This window comes from Botrytis sinoallii, assembly GCF_014898435.1.
Source record: "Botrytis sinoallii strain Bc 23 chromosome Unknown BSIN_007, whole genome shotgun sequence".
NCBI classification, from domain to species: Eukaryota; Fungi; Ascomycota; class Leotiomycetes; order Helotiales; family Sclerotiniaceae; genus Botrytis; species Botrytis sinoallii.
In genome coordinates, this window is record NW_024066034.1 from 912,848 (window position 1) to 932,121 (window position 19,274).

Genomic DNA, 19,274 nt, shown 5'->3' on the forward strand with positions numbered 1-19,274 from the left:
GAATCAGGCTGCAGGTGATATCGTAGAGTATACGGGATGGATATACCTATATACTTGATAGGAGAAATTGTATGATATATGATGTAATAGTTTGATTTCACTACTTCAAGATGGACATCCAAAATTCATCCAAAAACTCCCGGTTTCAATGTCCCATGTGCTTGCCAGCCCTGACTACATTGTATCATAAACGTATGAGCATAGTGCAAAGCTGACTGATGGTTGAATGGTGATGAATGACGGAAGGATTCTCATCCGTAGTCTAACATTGAGTTGCTTCGATGCAGTCAACCAACTCACTTTTTAAAGTATACAGGACTCGTAGAATACGAGATTATTTGAGCATTCGAGATATTTGAGATTATCAAGATACCTAGGTATTGGAATCCAGTTCGGTGGTTGAGCACGTAACTTCATTTACTGTGGGTGGAATGTTCGGATGGACTTGGGAATTTTGGTTTTAACTACTAGGTACTAGGTAGGTATTCTTCTGCGTGGTGTATGGTTCTGGTATAGATAGGTATGTACCTGATCAGGTGTATAATCATCTTACTAGTACACTGAGTATTTGTAGAGCAGGCTTTCGTGGGGGTATATTAGCTATCTCCTAGGTGATGAGATTTCGGGGTTTGTTGTGGTGACTTGCTTGTTTACTTGGGATTGGGATGATGGGATGGAGGGAGGTGTTTGCAGAGGCGGGGTTATGTTATGTCATGTCATGTTGTGCTGTGTTGTGCTGTGTTGTGCTGTGGTATATTCTTCGCACGGGAGGTTACGCATACTACTCGAGTGTGAAGATCGGCGTGAATGGAGAGGGTAGGTAATAAATAGAATAGGTATAGTAGATAAGGATAATATAGAAAGAAGTATGCTCGGCGAGCAAATCCAAGAGAAGATGAAACTAGAGAAGCTTACACGATAATCAATAGAGGGGTATTCGAGATAGTGCGTGCATACTAGGTATATATGTTAGTAAATAATGTAGATAGGTAGATATACGCGACACTTTAGCTCTATGCAAGAATCTGTTCTAGGGAAGAGGGAAGAGGGGGTGAGGATTGTGTGACGTCTATTCGATGATTTATACTTCGGTTTACCTAGTTTAAGATAGTACGAATGGTATATGTAGATTGTTATCTTGTGCTAGGTATGGTATGGGATTTGTTGTGATGTATTTATTTCGTATTGAGTGTGTTGACTCGGTGATCGGGAGGTCGTGGGTGGGATGAGATGAGATGAGATGGGATTGCGGGGCCGTGGGGGTTTGGTGGAGGGGATAGAGAGGAATCTGAGAGGGCTGTGGTGGTTTGTTCGAATGCTTGCAATTGGTTTAATAGACTGAATTGGTTGCGAAATTGGTTGCAAATGTTGAACTGTTTTGAATGTTGAAAGCGAAGAAATACCATCCAGTCTGTCAACTCAGACCGTGGATATTCTGAAGAAGGTTACTATGTAATACCTCTACTCGCGACTATGATAAGCGATCATCATTAACTATGAACATGGACACGCAAGGCAGCACATCAAGCATTTGGGTTGTTCAAAAGGCATATCTTTATTTGGCATTTGATATTTTACATGATGTATAAAGAATGCGTCTGTATACAAGACGGAAAGTTTACAGCCTACATATACAGCTCCAATGCAAGGTATATCATGATAATTGAACCTCTACTTTGTTCTTCTCTTTCCGTGATTTCTTTCACGTGGAGTGACAACCCACTTATTGGGCTTGCGAACCTTTCTAGTTTTGTATCCTCCTTTGGCCTATAAGTGAAGTAATGTCAGTGTGTATCCTCAGAGTTTGAGGATAGTATACATACCGGCATGCCCCATGGACTGACTGGGTCGACGTTACCCTTCGATTTACCTCTTCCTCCTCCGTGTGGATGGTCGGCTATTCATATTGTGAGTGATCATACTTGTACGGTGATTGGAGGTAGAATACGTACCAGCGTTCATAGCAAGACCTCTGACTGTTGGTCTAATGTTCAACCATCTTGAACGACCTGCTTTACCAAGTTGTCGATGTTGATGATGAGGGTTACTAGCAATGCCTACCGTTGCACATGCATGCATACTAACCTTTCTCACCTCGCCACTCTGCAATCGCACAGTGACAAATCTTGGTCCCTTGTCATTGTTAGATGTCTCATCATCTTTAGACACCACAACCGCATGTGTTCCTGCACTTCTACAGAAGACAGCACCTCTTCCTTTTGCGGAACCAACATTGTAGACAGTTGTACCAATAGGAATCATGTGTAAAGGTAAACAGTTTCCTCTCCAAGCAGTCTTTGCAGCCAACACACCCGGGTCTATGAATCCTCCCATACTCTCCAATAAATCTCTTGGGATACCGGCTCGATAACTCTGTACTTTATCTCCAGCTCTCATGCCCTCTGCGGCAACGATATAACTCTTCCTACCAGTAGCTTCCTCATTCAGTAAGGCAATATGTGCACTCCTTCCTGGATCGTGCTCAATACGTTCCACTGTGTGTACACCCGGTGTCATTCGATGAAAGTCGACAGTACGAATTCTCCTCTTGTGACCACCACCTCGGTGTCTAACTGTGACTCGACCACTATTATTTCTTCCACCCTTTCCATGACCCTTCTTTGCGAAAGTCAAGGGTAAAAATGGTCTTCCTTTCCATAGATGATCGTTTATAGGTCTCTTTAAATGTCTGACACCAGGCGTTCTTGGTTTGTATGTTCGCATAGCAAAAGTAGCACTGCTGCTATCTGAGGAAGATACAGGAGGTGCAAAGCCTGCTGTTACAGCTTGTGCTGCAGGTGCTTCGGCTTGCACCGGTTCGACGACCGTTGCGTATGTGCGAGGGAAGGCTCGAAGTATGGGTAGAGAATTGCATGTTGCCCTTGGACATTGTCGCGCAAGTATCCTGGGTTGAAACATGGTGTATGTTGTATATCGAATTGATCACCACAATTCGATTGATCTTCTCGCCACGGCGAGAGCCTCCAGAAACAGTGGTTGGGAGTTTTGAAGGTCGACGTCGTTCGTGCTTGAACGTATCTCAAACTTCTTCCGGAAAGGCTATCTCCCGATTAAGTTTAGTTTGAGTATTGGATGTGGTGATAAGTTGCAGAGTTGAGAAGTAAAAATTTCAATCATGACATGAGATAAGAAAATTGAAGTGAGTATTGGATGAGAGTAGAAGCATGAAAAGGTGTTTGACACTAAGGTTACCCAAGATATAAATTTATACGATGATAGATTATACGTCGAGAAGTCAATATCTGATATGAATCGACCCAATACCAAGCCAATTCAATTTCATCCAGCTGGAAATATGTACCTATACAACTAGGTCCACGGGTACCTAGGTAGACATTTTCTTAGGCGCGACTTCGTCACCAGCCACATCATACTCTAGCCACACTCTCAAGACGGGAAACACGGTCCCAAGCCACCCGAAATCGAAATGGATACATGTTGCGTGGTGGTTGCCTAGGAGAAAACGCAAATCAACAAAAGCTTTGGCGTTTAACTTGCTCTCAAAGTTTCAATTCGAGTAAAGTTGTGTCAATTGTGGATCTCTATATGATGTTGTTGTGACCGACCAAAAATCTATAATTTGTAGGTAAACTGGATTATAGTAGTTACAGTAAATACCGAATACACAGTAGTAAATTATATTGTCAAGACGTCTTTTGGTCAATTTCGGTCGCAATAAATCACGTTACTTATTAATTCAATCAAATTTGAAACCATTTCAATCATCCATATCTACTATCCCTTTCGCCCTGCTCTGCCCTTACCTACTTCTCAAACTCATTCGTTCTTCCAAAATCCTTGTTACTGTACCAGCGAAGAAAAGAACCCGCAAAGGAAGCACGAACACGCTAAGATATCCAATACCCACCCATAACAAGCGAGTGCCTGGCAACCTTGGAAGAGCTCTGACATCCTCTTTAGAAAGTCTTCCCTCTCACTCGCACACATTTAACTTCATTCACTCCATCCACATCCACATCCACCCATAAACATCAACACTTCCTACCCAAATAAACAATACATTCGACACTCGACCTTCGTCCTCCGACCTCTTCATGTCCTTGATAACCTCTTAGGTATTTGCCAGCTTTAAATCCTTTTCGGTATCTTGTTTGTTCAGTCGTTCAACTTCTTCAGTTTCGTGTACAATTCCCCCCCAAAAAACGAGTTCAATTCTTCATCTGTCAACAAAGTCGATATATCACCACCCCATTCTTCATATCGTCAATTACACGTCGGGTTCTATTGAAGGTCTAATACATCTTCATGTATGTATCCCCTTAACCTCCCACATCTTGATGTCGTCGAGATTTCGCGTCTTGATGGTGTCGTCTTGAACATTCACCACGCGCTTTCCAACATCTATACCGCGTTTTGCTGACCATCATCTTTTTTTAGCGACCCACCATCATCCTCTCCACAACACTCCACACATATAGTTAATACAACAACACATCGTCAAATATGCCAGTTGTATGTACCCCAGAGACCACATGGTTTGATTCCAGATCTATGCATCTGTTCAATTGACCTTCCAATTGGTTAATGCTAATCATGTATGCATATAGAGTCGAGCAACTAGTCGTAGGGCTCCTACAAATGAGAACGATGAGAACGTAGCTGGTGTCACAACCCGTCTTACTAGATCTAAATCTGCAGCATTTACTACGGAGGAAGTTACCGGTGCCGTCAAGAAGCCACTTGCAACCAAGAAATCAACTATCAATGCACAACCAGCCCGAAAGCGGGCAGCCTTGGGAGATGTTAGCAATGTTGCCAAGGGAGGAGATGCAGTCGAGGCAAAGAAGCCTGCTGCTAAGAGTGGATTAGTCTCGAAAGCTTCACAACCAACTGGCGTCACCAAGAATAGTACACGATCAGCCCTCGGAGCTAAGGATACAAACAAGAAGTCGTTGAGCAAGGCTGCTGGATCTGGAGTGATGAAGAGAAAGACCACTGCAGCTTCGATAGCTGCTGCGGTAAAGGAAGAAGCACCCGTTGAAGACGAACAACCATCCCGAAAGAAGGTCCACATTGAAGCAGAAAAGCAAACTAAAGTTGTCACCGAGGAAAAAGAGAATGAGGTGGAGGCAGAGGCTGTCGTTGAGCCAGAGCCAAAGGAATCTGTCAGACTTGAGTTTGCCGAAGGTGTACGCGACTTGGATGCTGAAGATACCGATGACCCTTTGATGGTGGCTGAGTATGTCGTTGAAATTTTCGAGTACTTGAAGAAGTTGGAGATTGCTACCAAGCCCAATGAAAAGTACATGGCACATCAAGAAGATCTGGAGTGGAAGATGCGTGGCATTCTCGTCGACTGGCTCATTGAAGTTCACACACGTTTCCACCTCCTCCCAGAAACCTTGTTCCTTGCCGTCAACATCATCGACCGCTTCCTTTCCACCAAAGTTGTTCAACTTGATCGTCTTCAGCTCGTTGGTGTCACTGCAATGTTCATTGCTTCGAAGTACGAAGAAGTTCTCTCACCTCACGTCGCCAACTTCCGTCACGTCGCCGATGATGGGTTTACTGAAGCAGAGATCCTTAGTGCCGAGCGTTACGTTCTTAGTGCTCTCAACTATGACTTGAGCTATCCCAACCCAATGAACTTCTTGAGACGTATCTCCAAAGCAGATGACTACGATATCCAGACCCGCACTTTGGGCAAGTACCTGATGGAGATCAGTCTCCTTGATCATCGATTCATGAAGTACCTCCCAAGTCACGTCGCTGCTGCATCCATGTATCTCGCCCGCCTTATTCTCGAGAAGGGTGAATGGGACCCAATGTTGACTCACTACTCTGGTTACAGCGAGGATGAGATTGAGCCTGTCTTCCAATTGATGGTTGATTATCTTGCTCGTCCTGTTACTCACGAAGCATTCTTCAAGAAGTATGCTAGCAAGAAATTTTTGAAAGGTATGTAATTCCGTATGAGAAAACAAACATCCTGACTGCGACTAACATTCCACCAGCTTCAATCCTTACCAGATCCTGGGCCAAGAAACATGCCTCCCTCTATGGTATTGATGTTACCCAACCTTTAGAATCTTCATAGAACATATGATACTTAATCATATTTACTACCTTCATCGTGCTCTTCCCTGGATACACCCTTTGCATTTTAATTGGTTGGGATACGAAATGGTACTTACGACGGATGATCTTATGGATTCGACTACCAATATACCACACACTATCCTGGTCTATAATGGTTCGACTTTGGTTTATGTCGATGCTTCTCGAGGCGTTGAGTGATATCTTTCTTGTTTGTTCTCTTTGGTTTGGTGCATACTTTTTTTTTTAACATAAATTGGCGTTTGGGTCTGTACGCAAATGGATCTTACAGTATTGGCGTCTGGGAATCTGATATCGTCTTCGCAAATTGCTTCACGTCTTGCAGCAAACATCCTGGCTACAAGCATATAGCAGAAAATTATTGGCAGTTTCGCTCTATTGCTGTCATGAGTTGTGGAAGCAGAAAAAGGGTATTATTTCTTGTGTTGATTACATGAGATAGCTTTTGTAAATATATTCTAGGCGCAACAATAAACATTAAAATTATAAAAATAAATATGAAAGAACTAAAGTGCACAGTGTGTGATTGAATTGCCTGTATCTATAATACATTCATAGGGGCTGAAGCGAACTTGGGAATTCACTCAAGCTATCTTGGTCTCGAGCTTGGTGCAGGTACGATGAGTTTGTATGTTGATATTGATAAGATAGATGGATCTCCATACAGATCTCCATCCCCACTGTACCTTGTCAGCAGCCGAAGAACTCAAAGTCGGCTGATGCGTCAACACCTAAGGAATTACCTAGTATGTTTATCAACTGTCCCGACAACTGAAATCAATCCGTTGGTATTACATTACCACTTGATAGCTACTCGGCGAAACGCATAGAAACATCTCTTTGCATCGGAGGTTCTAGTCCAGATCGACCTTGGACGATGATGATCTTTTGCCTCTAGATTTTCCCCGCTTTGCCCCGGCTTACGATTGGAATTTTGGAAGTTGCTAGTAAATAGCATTCCTTATTTTCAATTGCCATTATGAGATCGCTTCGTTCCGAGAGTCCAAGTGGATTAAGTGAATTTAACTACTTCCCTTTGAATTTAGGGCAGGAACAGGTCGCATACTATATTAGGGCTATCAGAGAGTCAAATTTGTTGGCACGGTGTTTTGGGCACAGTTTCCTGTCACAACTTAAAGTTGTGTTCACTTCATTGTTTGCCTACCTACCTAGCTACGTAGGTAGCTAGGTAGGTAGGTAGCTAGGTATGCATGAACGCATCAATCAAATTCGCCATTCTTTTCTTATCTTCATCGTCTTACTGTCTCGAGACCATATCAACTCATACACAACGGACGACACTAACCTTTCGGAATCAAGGTTGTCTCTTCTCTCCTCCCCCCAGGTGCAGGATTTCGCAAGAAAGCTTGAATCCCCAATTTCACCCAATAAACGACCCAGATTCTATTCTCTATCGGGCTTAGTGTCATCCGGCGTAAGTGAGTTTACGTTGTAGTGACGCTTGCTATCGAGACGATCCTCTATCTCATAAGTCGCAACAATTCACTACACGGGTAACACTCACTGCTGGTGGTTTGCTTTTATCCAATTGACAAACCTCAAGCTAATCAGGCTAAAATGTTCCCGCTAAGCAAGTGCGAAGTTAGATATGGATCTTGATATCATCGCATTGTTTGACCTTCCATCCCGGTAAATCAACTGACCTTACTAACCCAGCACATACATACATAACTCATATGCCATGCGCACTTATTTTTCTTGGAACAGTGAAGATACTCTTCTTAAGAATAAAGGGAAGGCAGTGTGTGCTACTACAGAGAACGAAAGTGAAAGTACAGTTCCGCTCTTAAACATGGATTCCTCAAACATGACAGATGGGAAGAGTGAGGATGGCGTGGCAAATTCTAAACACGTTAAAGGCTTTACGTCTCCATCAAGGCAAAGTGTGAAGTTTTTTTTCCCTCTTCAATCTGAATTGATTTATATAAGTTAAATATATGCTAATCGAACAAAACAGGTAATCCACGCGACGGTCGCATTTCGCCAGTCTCGAAGACATCGATTGACGCCGAAGGATTGACCGCCGATCCAATTTCCGATGACTTGTCGATACAGGACCAAAAGATCTTGTTGGTTGCAAGAGAAATTGATCTCATGGGCATGGGAAGATATCAGTGGTATATATGGTCCTTATGTGGCTTGGGATACTTTTTGGATCTACTCTGGGCGCAGGCATTCGGGTTGATTGCACCGGTTATGCAGAAGGAGATGGGAATTTCTGGTATGTAACGTCTCTCATTAGATGAATTCCTGAACTTGGAGGGCTGAGTTTGATATGGGCTCTGTGTTGTGTCAAAGATAAGACAGGTCGCACTGGTTGAGGGGGCTGTTGTACAACTAAATGTAGTGCTGACTAAATCATTTAGATACTCAATTGGGCCGTATTTTTACAGTGGTCAACGCTGGGTTGACTGTGGGAGCTTTTGTGTGGGGTGTCTTGGTAGATATCATTGGTAAGTTCCCAGCCCATATGACTTTACATCCTCTCATAACTCACTTCATCTTTCAGGTCGCAAATGGGCTTTCAATGGCACGGTTTTCATTACCTCTATCTTTGGTATTTGCATGGCGATACCCAGTTCTTACAATGGCCTTCTTGTGTTAGTTGCCTTTACAGGCTTTGGCATTGGAGGAAATATTCCTATAGACACAACAATTGCTCTGGAATTCCTTCCCCAGGTGACCCCCACGCGACTTCATGCTAGAGGAGCTACATTTAACACTCAACATAGAAAAATCGTTTTATGTTGGCACTCCTGTCCATTTTCCAACCGATTGGAGTTGTAGTTTGCAGCGGCATAGCTTACGGATTTATACCCAATTTTTCCTGCGCGACAGACCTAAAATCATGCAAAGCAAATGACTTGACACCAGGAGCTCAATGTTGTTCCAAGAAAGATAACATGGGGTGGAGATATCTCCTATATACACTGGGCTCGATATCCTTGCTTGTGTTTTTAATGCGATTCTTCATATTCACCTTCCAAGAGTCGCCCAAGTATCTTCTCAGCAAGAACAGGGACGTTGACGCTTTCAGAGTGTTAGAAAAAATCGCAAAAACGAACGGAAAAACTTTAACCATTACAATCGAGGATTTTAGGGCTTTGGATAAACCGGATGAAATTCAGTCTCCCATTTCCATTACGTCTGGCAACGCTCGCCTTCAAGGTGGAAAAGTTCCTGGCGATCCAACTTTGCGCCAAAAGATCAAAAGGGAAGTCAAAAGGATTGGGGTTTTATTCAAAACAAAGCAAATGGCACGAGTTACAATATTGGTATGGATAATATACGCATTTGACTATTGGGGATTTTCCGTCTCAGGTATACATTCTCACACTTTATTGAATTGCACGAAAATATGCTAACACCCTAAAGGTGCATTTCTTCCTACAATTTTGGCACGGAAGGGTCTGGAAAAAGCAGTTGGATACTCCGCAACTTACCGTAACTTTGTCATCATTTACACGCCGGGTATCCTAGGTGTAGGTTTAGGAGCTTTGATGGTAAAAGTGTCTCGAACAGGAAGACGAATTTCCATGATCTTTTCATCTGCGTTAATGGCTACGTCATTCTTTCTCTTCGCGGCAGTCAATACTCAAGCAGCGAACGTGGGACTTAGCGTCATGGAATATTTCTTTCAATCTATGTTCAACTCGGTACTCTATGGCTGGACACCAGAAGCGTTTCCGGCATCGGTAAGAGGAACAGCTAGTGGAATGGCTAGTTGTTGGGGAAGGTTGTTTTCTATCTTCAGCCCATTGATTGCAGCGAAGTTGTTGGCGATGAGCCTTAATGGACCTTTGTTTTTGGCTGGGGCGGGTACTTTCGTGGCTTGTTTGGGAGTAATTTGCTTGCCGGATAATGTGATGAAGGGGAATGAGATTTAGATATACTGGTGAAATAGGGACAGGGACAGGGACAGAAATACCCAATAGGATAAAGAGATATGTTGTAATGAGCATATGGCGGGTATAAAGGGATTTGAGAGTGTCATTAAGAAGACTTCTACATGATTGAAGTCGATAAGATATCATAATCCTTCATGCTAATGAAGATAGAGCGATGGAATACCGATTTTGAGAAAAGTAGAAAGCCAGCATAATGCTAAGAAGCTTAATAATATTGTGAATATGAAAGCTTGAATTTAAACTTCCCTTCGATTGCTTGAGTCGAGTCCAATACATCAAGACTTCTTTCCTTACCCGGGCCTCCTGTGAGGGAGAAGCAAGCGTCAATGCTCTTTTTCTTGATATCTCGTTTCCAAATCATTATGCTTGCCATTGATACATGTGCAAATCTAACCATACACTACAATAAGCCAACTTCTAGTTTCTTTTGGATCTATGACTCCATGTAACACATTATGTTCTACTTCCCAGATGTTGATTATGATAAAGGGGCTGGTTCACCGTTCCAGATTCTTGTAGATAGAAGCAAGGTCCGTGCACGACTTTCCTTTCCGCTTTTCTGCCCCTCCACCAAATTAAAGCAGGACAACGACATTCAGCCTTTCCACCTTCCTTCGTAAATATCGACCTAGCAAGCACATGCTATAGGTAACTCTAAACCGAGCGATATCCTTTTCGAGTCACGATCAAGACAGCTTTCGCACCAGCGATTTCACTACGAGCGAATTCATCAAGTGCGACATTTATCATGGAGGATTTTAACAGCGAAACGGACAGCGATTATACCAGTTATTGGAGAGATTGGGTATGTTGTGATTTCATTCTTTTGGCTTGAAGTTCTTGGTGCTTTAGGGGAAATTGATGGGACTGGTTGTGTGTCGTTTCCTGCTGGCCATTTTGCGCGCTTCGATTTGTCTGAACGGCGGGAGGTCGCGCTTTCCTATCGACGACAGTCACCCACGAAAAAGTTTATGCTATGCGAAAGGGACCATGTGAAGAAAGACATTGCCGATCGATACAGAAGGAACCGAGAAGTCATTTGATAAAAGAGAATGGAAACTACGGCTTCAAAGATTATTCCTGGCGATTTCAATTTCAAACTGTTATCTCACCGGTCATTGTGAAAGGTGGAATCAATATCCACGCACAATGTTACATGGTCCGCCTGCGACTGGTCTGGACTACCGGTTTTATCAAACTCCTCAATCTTCGCCATCACCAGGCCCTTCAGCAACTCTATCACTCAGGCGGGCTAAGAGGGCCAAAAGATCCAGGAGAGGCAAGAAACGTCGAGCTTCAGAAGTCGAGGGTCTTGAGGAATCAGCACGCAAAACAAAACATCGGCCCCGCTCTCCGGAAGATTCTAAAGCAATGGAGAGCCCTCATGAGCTTTTACCAGCTCCTTCGAACCAACAAGTGGAAGTCTGGGTCTCGAATGTACGAGCGGGACCACCTCCACCATACAGCCAGGATGTTGATTCGCGCAGTCCCCTCGGGTCGAGTCTCACCCTCTCCGAGTTCATGCAACATGGATTCGCACCACGGGTTCTTTAGCCATATTTCATATTAGTTTACAAATATTGGCAGACTATATTTACTAATACTTTCTTCTCCTTTAGTTCATTTCATCTCGCGGTAATGAGTACTTTTGCGAAATCGACGAAGATTATCTCACCGATCGATTCAACCTTACAGGACTTCAAACAGAGGTTCAATATTATCAGTATGCGTTGGACTTAGTGACGGATGTCTTTGATTTGGATTGTGATGATGAGATGAGAGAGACTATTGAGAAGTCAGCAAGACATTTATATGGTTTAGTTCATGCTCGTTATATCGTCACTACTAGAGGATTGGCAAAAATGGTGAGTACTTTTGATCTTCGTTACGAAGGGAATGCTAATCAAAATCATTTTCAGCTTGAAAAATACAAGAAAGCCGACTTTGGAAAATGTCCTCGAGTTATGTGTAAATCACATCCACTTCTCCCCATGGGACAAAGCGACAATCCAAACATCAAAGCCGTCAAACTTTACTGTTCTCGTTGTGAAGATATCTATAATCCTAAATCCTCTCGACATTCTGCAATTGATGGCGCATATTTCGGAACCTCGTTTCACAATATTTTATTCCAGGTCTATCCGGCTATGATCCCAGCGAAGAGTTATGATCGATATGTCCCACGAATTTATGGATTTAAAGTCCATGCGCCTGCAGCTTTGATTCGATGGCAAAATGGAGAGAGGGATGAAATGAGGAGACGTTTGAGGAAGTTGGATATTGATAGTGGGTTCAAGGATGAGGATGGCGAGGAAGTTGAAGAGAGTGAGGAAGAAGAAGATGATGATGAAGAACTTGAGGGATTGGACAAAGAGCTGGTAGAGAATGGAGTCCAGCCAGAGGGCGTGCCTAATGTTGGGAGATATTAGATGTTTTTCTCGGTATTACAACTCGGAATGAGGAATAGGGGAAGAAAGAAAAGAGGTAGCGAAGATAAGAAAGGAAAACTCCGTCAGATTTCTATTCGTGTCGATAGGAAGAATTGTCATTGCTTCTTTTGATGGTTTCTTAGGGAAGATTATCTTATGGACTAGCCATAAATGGATGGATGGCAGGATGCATTGCGGGAGTCTTAGCTGGGGCGCATATTGTTTGTTCTTCGTTGTATCGTATTGGGCGGAAGGGAGAGGGGAAGACTTATAGGGGGGATTCGATTCCTCGAAAGATGGATGGATCGAGATAATTGAACGCAAAGAAAGGATTGATTGAGAATTTTAGTCTTTTTATTATTATGTATCAGAAGTGAAGTTTCTTGTGAGGCTCAGGGTGATTTGTGTGAATGTGTGGGATCGTGTAGTGTGATGGGATGTGGTTGAGATGTATTGCTTTTCTAGAAGATTTTTATGTTGGATTAAGGGGAGAGAAATGAAGCAGGCGAGTTGAGACTGTGAGGTGTTGGTTACAACTTGTCATGTAATAAATATCATTATGATTAAATTCCCACTCAACCCTCTTCCGTGCACTTGTAGATATCCCAAAATCCCACGCCTACATCAATCACATCATTACACAATAAACACTCAATTCCAACCCTCCCCTGGCTTCCCCTACCCCTTCTTTCCCATCTCTTTCTCATCTCATCTCATCTCCCCTCCCCTCCCCTCCTACCCCAAAGTCGACGCCGTATCCGTACGATACCAATTCGCCTTCTCATCTCCCAAACATGTCCCCACGGTCACCGGTCTATAGCCCTTCGCCACGGCCGTCTTCAACATATACTCGACGAGCACCTGCGACGTCTGGTTGTGGATATCGTGGGAGATGACGAGAGGGTGGTCTGTGCGGGGATTCGAGGCGTTGAGGCTGTTGGAGAAGATGGTTTGCGCGTTGTGGATTAGAGTGGGGGAGTCGTTGAGGTAGTCTTGTGTGTCGAGGGACTGGAGGGGGAGGGGGTGTTAGTTAGTTGGTGGGTGAGAGGGAGGGAAGGGGAAAGGAGGACGTACGAAATAGGTAATGTGGTATCCCAGTTCTTCCATGTCGGCTTCGCATCCGCATTCTGCGGTGCAGCTTGAATAGGGTGGTCGCATGTATGTGGGGATAACTCCAATTACATTCCTCAACGCCATTTCGTTCTTCCACATTTCGTTTTTGCGCTGTGCGCTGGTGATGTTGCAGAGATCGGGATGGCTCCATGTGTGCGATGCGACTTGATGTCCATTGTCGTACATGCGTTTGATGAGTGCAGGCCATTCGAGCGAAGTGTTGTCGATGTGTCCTTTACCGTTGTTGTTACCGGTGATGAAAAACGTTGCGGAGGCGTTGTATTGGGCTAGGAGATCGAGAATGTGCGAGGTGTAGATGTAAGGACCGTCGTCGAAGGTGAGAGCCATGTCGCCGGGCTTGGCACAGTCGTAGATACCGTCGCTGCCGTAGAGAACGGATCCGAGGGCTGGGCGGGTAATGGTGGAAGTGTTTGCACCGGTGGGAATGGCGTTGGCGTCGCAGGCGGGTCCGTAGTCGAATTGACAGTCGGGGGCGGTACAGTATTCTGGGGGTGGTTAGAGGATGTGTATGGGTATGTGTGTGTGGTGAGTGAGGGAAAGTACCTTCGGTGGTACCACAATATCCAGCAAGAGAACAACATTCGTCGGATGCACAAGTACCAACGCCTGGTCCACAGAGACTATCTGTGCCGGTACCTGCTGTACTTGCTGATGTAGTGGTATTTGTAGCATTGTTACATACTCCATACGCTGATTGACAACCTGAAGTAGCAGAGCAATAATCTGATGTAGTTCCACAATATCCACTGAAGATTTATTAACACCAAACTCCAACTCTATGGCTGATATTATATGGTTTCTTACTTGTTGGAACAACATTCTCCAGTCGGACAGCTATATCCCTGAGTCCCAGCCCCGATTATCCCACATGTCTCATCCGTACTCACTACTTTGCTTCCGGTAAGAGCAACTGGACTTGTACAATTTCCAAATTGGGATTGACAGCCATTGCTGCTTAGACAATAATCATCTGTTTTACCGCAAAATCCATTGGAGGAACAACAGGGGAGGCTTGAGGGGCAAGTGTAGCCATCTGCTCCACCTCCTGCGGTACCATTGAATCCACAGGTGTTATTTGGGGATATTGCTCGGGGGAAGATGAGAGCTTTGGAGAAGCGAGCTGAGGTGGTGGATATGAGGCCAAGGAGAATGACCAAAGTGATTTGAAGGGGATGCATTTGAGGTTCGTGTTTGAGGAATAATTTGATTTACCCTTATTTTGAATCCTTTTCAAAAATTATGGTAAATAGGTGATATCACGATGGATAGAAAGAGAGAAAAACAAATGTATAGGTCACGTTTCAACGAGAGTAACAATTGACCAATGGAAGAAAGATAACAGAAACGAAAGAAACATTAAACCAAAGAATTTCCTACTTATATAAAATACCTTTCTGACATCTCACACCAAGCTTTCAAAAGTCTCGTATAAAAAGATCCAAGCATTGAACTCGAAACAACCACGGCAGGCAGTGCAAGAAGATATTCATGATGATCGAGGCCTTCACATTTTATTTTGGGATGAAAAAGGAAAGATGAAAGAAATAAGCTTCCAATGGGAAGATATGATTCATGGCTCAGGATACACAGATCCGATATTTTGTGTGTGTGAGGGAGAGAGAGAGAGAGAGAGAGGAATACTCGGGAGTCAGTAATGAGCTTTGACGTTTTACACTTGTAATGATGATACCGAAATACCTTTCCTTGTTCTCGACTCTCGAGTCTTGCGAAGTCTAAATCTTATTTAGAAGCGCGATGGACCATCGGACGATGATGAAACACTGATGGATGAATATCAGTGGAAATCTTGAAGATCACGTCGTGAGCTTGGTGCGGGACACGAGATTTGAGGTTGGGTTCGTTGAAGATGGAGATGAATGGTAGCAAGTGAAACGTGGTGATGACGACAAGGAGTCCGAGCTATATATTTAGCCCGGCGTCTGATTTTAGAAATGATGTATCTACCGGTGACACACATTAGGCGCCGTTGGTATATTTGGTCTATTAATGGAGTGATATATACAATGAGTGCAATAGCGGGCAATGGCCACGGGAGAGAGAGGAGAGGAGAGGAGTTGAATGTCTTTGAGGTGTTCGAGCATTTCCAGATTCTTTTTTTGTGGTGCGTCTTGTCACTCTTGTGTGTGTTTGTTTCTCGGTTTGCAACATTCATCAATCTTACACAAGAATAACTTCAACCATTGTAGTTCATGGTGAAGTTATTGAAAGTTCCTATTCGATTACTCATATTGCTGATGGCTAATTCTCTGGTAACCCCTTTTGATTTCTCGTGGTTTGATGATAAGGATGAGTAAGCAAGTTATTTGGTGAGGTTAATCACCTCCTGTCAATCGTTTGCTTGTGGAGTTTTGTCTTATTCCAATGGCTTCTAATGAGCTCATGACTTCTCTTTCTGGTGAGCCTGGTATTTCGAATACATAGCTATACCCAGCTATATCAATTGGTCCCCAGTCAGTTCTTCTTCCCTTGGTCACGTGACGACTAAAGTCTGAAACCCTTCGAGCTTCATTCGCAGAATTATTAATCCGTGCCGAATTCGGACCTTTCTTTAAGAGCGGGGAATCACAAAGGGCATTTATGCACACTCAGCACTCCGCAGGCATCTTGAATACCACCTTCCGCAGTTGAAGACCTCCGACAAAAGCCAAAACGTCATAGGATCGACAGTGGTATCCCATTAATCATCTCTACAATTGAGTAAACATCTACGTCACAATTTTGGTGGCGGCAAAGAGAAGAATAATGAGGTAAGTGATCTCAAGGAGATATAGACCTGTAGGTGAATTTCTATTTAATATTCTCCTTTCGTATCAATAATGTTCGCTCGAACTCTTCAATCATCATTCAGATCTTCAGCACGACTATCACAACTTTCTTCACAACTTCAAAGACGAACCATGGCCTCAATTACTTCCCACAAGCTTAACACTGGAGCTACCATTCCTGCCATTGGGTTTGGTACTTGGCAGGATAAGGATTCTCAAGAGGATGCAGTTACAGAGGCATTGAAGGCGGGATATAGACATATCGATACTGTACGTATCATCATCTTAAGATTTCATTACCGATCCATGGATAATATGCTAACCCAACGTCTCTTCTAGGCTAGAGTTTACGGTACTGAACCAGCATGCGGAGCTGCAATCAAGAAATCTGGCGTTCCTCGTTCCGAACTCTTCATTACCACTAAATTATGGAACAACAAGCATAAGCCAGAAGACGTCGAAGCGGCTCTTGATGCTTCATTAAAAGATTTGGATTTGGATTATGTGGATTTATTCTTGATGCATTGGCCATCTGCATTCAAGCCAGGCGATGAATTAATGCCAAAGGTGGATGGAAAGATGCAAACAGCAGATATTTCCTACGTTGATACATACAAGGCTATGGAAAAGCTCATTGATACTGGAAAGACCAAGGCTATTGGAATTTCTAATTTTTCAAGAGGAGAGTTGGAACATTTGTTGAAGGAGACTTCTGTGGTTCCTGCGGCCCATCAATTGGAGCTTCATCCATGGTTGCAACAAACCGAATTTTGTGAGTTCAACAAGAGCAAAGGTATTCACATCACACAATATTCTCCATTTGGAAATCAAAATGAAATTTATGATGCCGGGAAGGGTATTGGCAAGTTGATGGTAAGATTGATTCGATTCAAATTGTTCCACGCTTTACTAACATGTTTTCAGGATGATCCAACTATCGTTGAGATCGGCAAAAAATATAACAAGTCTGGAGCACAAGTAGCTTTAGCTTGGGGTATTGCACATGGTCACTCGGTTATCCCCAAATCCAAGACACCTTCACGCATCAAGTCTAACTTGGAGGGAGACTTCAAACTTGTTGCTGAAGACTTGAAGAAGTTGGATGGTTTGGATAAAAAGTTGAGATTCAATGATGCTAGCAAAGGATTCGGATACAACTTCTATTCAGATTTAGATGGAAAGAAGAACTAAGGGAGAAAGATACCACACGCAATATAGTAATTTCACTTTTCATCAACGGCTCATAAGTTTCCTACTTCCCGTCCTACATCGTTGCCTCGGGAATATACATGGCTGGATTTAGAAAAATCAATATATCAGCCACAACGCCCATGTTTCACACCCTGTCAGATTTGAAAATAAGTGGTAAAAGACGTGTTCTCATACATCCCTTCATGCAGATATTCATCAATATAACACAAAGTTGTGTCCCAACCCCCGAGCTTTGAAGCAAAATAAACACACCACATTGAACGCTCTTTATTTTCTCTCCAAGCAGTAATTCACTCGTCCGACCCGTACCTGTAGATCTGCATGAAACTTCAAACCATCACTACATATTCCTTTTCGCCCCAAGCAACAATTGGTCAAAGAAGGTATCACAACAGAAGAAAGCCCAAACAAGACATTTCCATTTCCGCAATTGGGTAATACACAGTGTTGAAGAGTGATACACAGTTCGTGTTTATTATCAGGGGCTTGTACCAATGTCCCGAATGTGGAGATTGAGGGGTTTGTTTTGATATGTCTTCGTGTTATTTCTATCCTTCTCTTCTCTTCTTTTCTGAAGGATCTACTTTTCACTTGCGAACACGAAAAGTTTCTAGGAATTCTTTTTGTACTTTCGATAGATATAGCGGTCGCGTTCGTTCGGTAATTGCATTATGTATATCAATCTTTTGACGACGGCTAGTCTTTGCGCTGTGGTGCTTGGCAGCCCGCAGTTGGATAGACGACAGGATGTTGATGCGTATGTTTTCTGATCTCCTTTACTCTCTCAACTGTTCTTTCTCCATATTCTCCTTCACTACCCATCATAGCGCCAAATAACTAAACCCCCCTCACCCTATAGCTCCGCCATAGCCTCCAGCATCTCCTCTCTCTCCTCCGCCCTCATTCCCGACCCATCCCTCGCCGCCCAACTAACCAGCATCCCCACATCCGTCCTCGCTCTGCAATCTTCTCCCTCGGGCTTCGCACAACTCGAACAAGAATTCCTCAGTTCCCTCCCCGCTTGGTATACTTCTCTCTCCCCCGCCGCTCAAACCTATATCATCAACGCCGGCCCCGCAAAAGCCAGCATCTTCTCTCTCGAAGCTCTCTTATCCGGCGCATCCGCATCCGCTACCACCTCCGCCCCCGCAGCCCCAAGCATCACCGGTTTCCTCACCGGCATCATCAACGGGACGACCGCCACCCTCGTCCCGATCACGGGCTCAGGAGGCCTGACGATCGCGAGCGGAAATAGTACGGTGACGACGAAAAAATTAAGTGCAACGGCTACCACGGAGACGGAAACGGAAGCGAAAACTACCGAGACGAGCGCGAAGACGACGGAGACGGGGAAGAATGGTGGGGGCACTCCGAGCCCGATTGAGAGCTCGAGTAAGGCTGGTGCGGCGCAGGTTACGGGGGTGTTGGGTGGGATGGTGATGGGGGCGGTGGGGTTGGTGTGGGTTTTGTAGGGTGAGAGGGGGGGATTGAGAGGAGGGGGAGATGGAGATGGGGATGAGAAGAATGGTGGAATTGGATGTGGATGTAATTTGATGTCGTGTTTAGCAACTGGTACGGGTTGGTTATCTTTAATATATCTTCATTAATCTTCTATTATTTTCTAGACTGAAGCATCATATTGAATGTCATTGTATTGAAATCCGCCCGTGAATAAAAGTGCGTAA

General features: G+C 43.9%; 7 protein-coding genes across 7 annotated transcripts; 5 read left to right on the forward strand and 2 right to left on the reverse strand.

The window, feature by feature from the left end:
- Positions 1-1,671: 1,671 nt before the first annotated feature.
- On the reverse strand, positions 1,672-2,919 carry EAF02_004690 (uncharacterized protein; the record flags this gene model as incomplete). Its single annotated transcript, XM_038900738.1, has 3 exons — positions 1,672-1,767; positions 1,824-1,897; positions 1,953-2,919. 3 exons carry the CDS (start codon positions 2,917-2,919, stop codon positions 1,672-1,674), a joined length of 1,137 nt encoding a protein of 378 aa, XP_038759250.1.
- A 1,566-nt stretch (positions 2,920-4,485) lies between these two features.
- On the forward strand, positions 4,486-6,079 carry EAF02_004691 (uncharacterized protein; the record flags this gene model as incomplete). The annotated part of the gene is made up of 3 exons (XM_038900739.1): positions 4,486-4,494; positions 4,590-5,940; positions 5,997-6,079. The coding sequence occupies 3 exons, from the start codon at positions 4,486-4,488 to the stop codon at positions 6,077-6,079; spliced, it is 1,443 nt and encodes a 480-aa protein (XP_038759251.1).
- An 805-nt stretch (positions 6,080-6,884) lies between these two features.
- On the forward strand, positions 6,885-10,272 carry EAF02_004692 (uncharacterized protein). Its single transcript, XM_038900740.1, has 7 exons — positions 6,885-7,304; positions 7,420-8,003; positions 8,078-8,341; positions 8,487-8,573; positions 8,630-8,799; positions 8,853-9,441; positions 9,496-10,272. Exons 2-7 carry the CDS (start codon positions 7,802-7,804, stop codon positions 10,005-10,007), a joined length of 1,824 nt encoding a protein of 607 aa, XP_038759252.1. The 5' UTR covers positions 6,885-7,304; positions 7,420-7,801; the 3' UTR covers positions 10,008-10,272.
- A 905-nt stretch (positions 10,273-11,177) lies between these two features.
- Positions 11,178-12,457, forward strand: EAF02_004693 (uncharacterized protein; the record flags this gene model as incomplete). The annotated part of the gene is made up of 3 exons (XM_038900741.1): positions 11,178-11,573; positions 11,648-11,893; positions 11,948-12,457. The coding sequence occupies 3 exons, from the start codon at positions 11,178-11,180 to the stop codon at positions 12,455-12,457; spliced, it is 1,152 nt and encodes a 383-aa protein (XP_038759253.1).
- A 715-nt stretch (positions 12,458-13,172) lies between these two features.
- Positions 13,173-14,887, reverse strand: EAF02_004694 (uncharacterized protein). The gene is made up of 4 exons (XM_038900742.1): positions 14,396-14,887; positions 14,135-14,337; positions 13,532-14,076; positions 13,173-13,465 (listed from the first exon to the last, which is right to left on the reverse strand). Exons 1-4 carry the CDS (start codon positions 14,767-14,769, stop codon positions 13,193-13,195), a joined length of 1,395 nt encoding a protein of 464 aa, XP_038759254.1. The 5' UTR covers positions 14,770-14,887; the 3' UTR covers positions 13,173-13,192.
- Positions 14,888-16,428: 1,541 nt separating this feature from the next.
- Positions 16,429-17,568, forward strand: EAF02_004695 (uncharacterized protein; the record flags this gene model as incomplete). The annotated part of the gene is made up of 3 exons (XM_038900743.1): positions 16,429-16,647; positions 16,717-17,250; positions 17,302-17,568. 3 exons carry the CDS (start codon positions 16,429-16,431, stop codon positions 17,566-17,568), a joined length of 1,020 nt encoding a protein of 339 aa, XP_038759255.1.
- A 692-nt stretch (positions 17,569-18,260) lies between these two features.
- On the forward strand, positions 18,261-19,061 carry EAF02_004696 (uncharacterized protein; the record flags this gene model as incomplete). Its single annotated transcript, XM_038900744.1, has 2 exons — positions 18,261-18,346; positions 18,449-19,061. The coding sequence occupies 2 exons, from the start codon at positions 18,261-18,263 to the stop codon at positions 19,059-19,061; spliced, it is 699 nt and encodes a 232-aa protein (XP_038759256.1).
- Positions 19,062-19,274: the final 213 nt, after the last annotated feature.

Excerpts from the sequence above, each read along its gene's own strand:
- EAF02_004692 (XM_038900740.1), top strand. The coding sequence starts at position 7,802 with ATGCGCACTTATTTTTCTTGGAACAGTGAAGATACTCTTCTTAAGAAT. Across the intron at positions 8,004-8,077 it reads TACGTCTCCATCAAGGCAAA|GTAATCCACGCGACGGTCGC; the intron begins GTGTGAAGTTTT and ends CGAACAAAACAG. Across the intron at positions 8,574-8,629 it reads TGTCTTGGTAGATATCATTG|GTCGCAAATGGGCTTTCAAT; the intron begins GTAAGTTCCCAG and ends TTCATCTTTCAG.
- EAF02_004694 (XM_038900742.1), bottom strand. The coding sequence starts at position 14,769 with ATGCATCCCCTTCAAATCACTTTGGTCATTCTCCTTGGCCTCATATCC. Across the intron at positions 14,077-14,134 it reads ATATTGTGGTACCACCGAAG|AATACTGTACCGCCCCCGAC; the intron begins GTACTTTCCCTC and ends AACCACCCCCAG. Across the intron at positions 13,466-13,531 it reads GATACCACATTACCTATTTC|TCCCTCGACACACAAGACTA; the intron begins GTACGTCCTCCT and ends CTCCCCCTCCAG.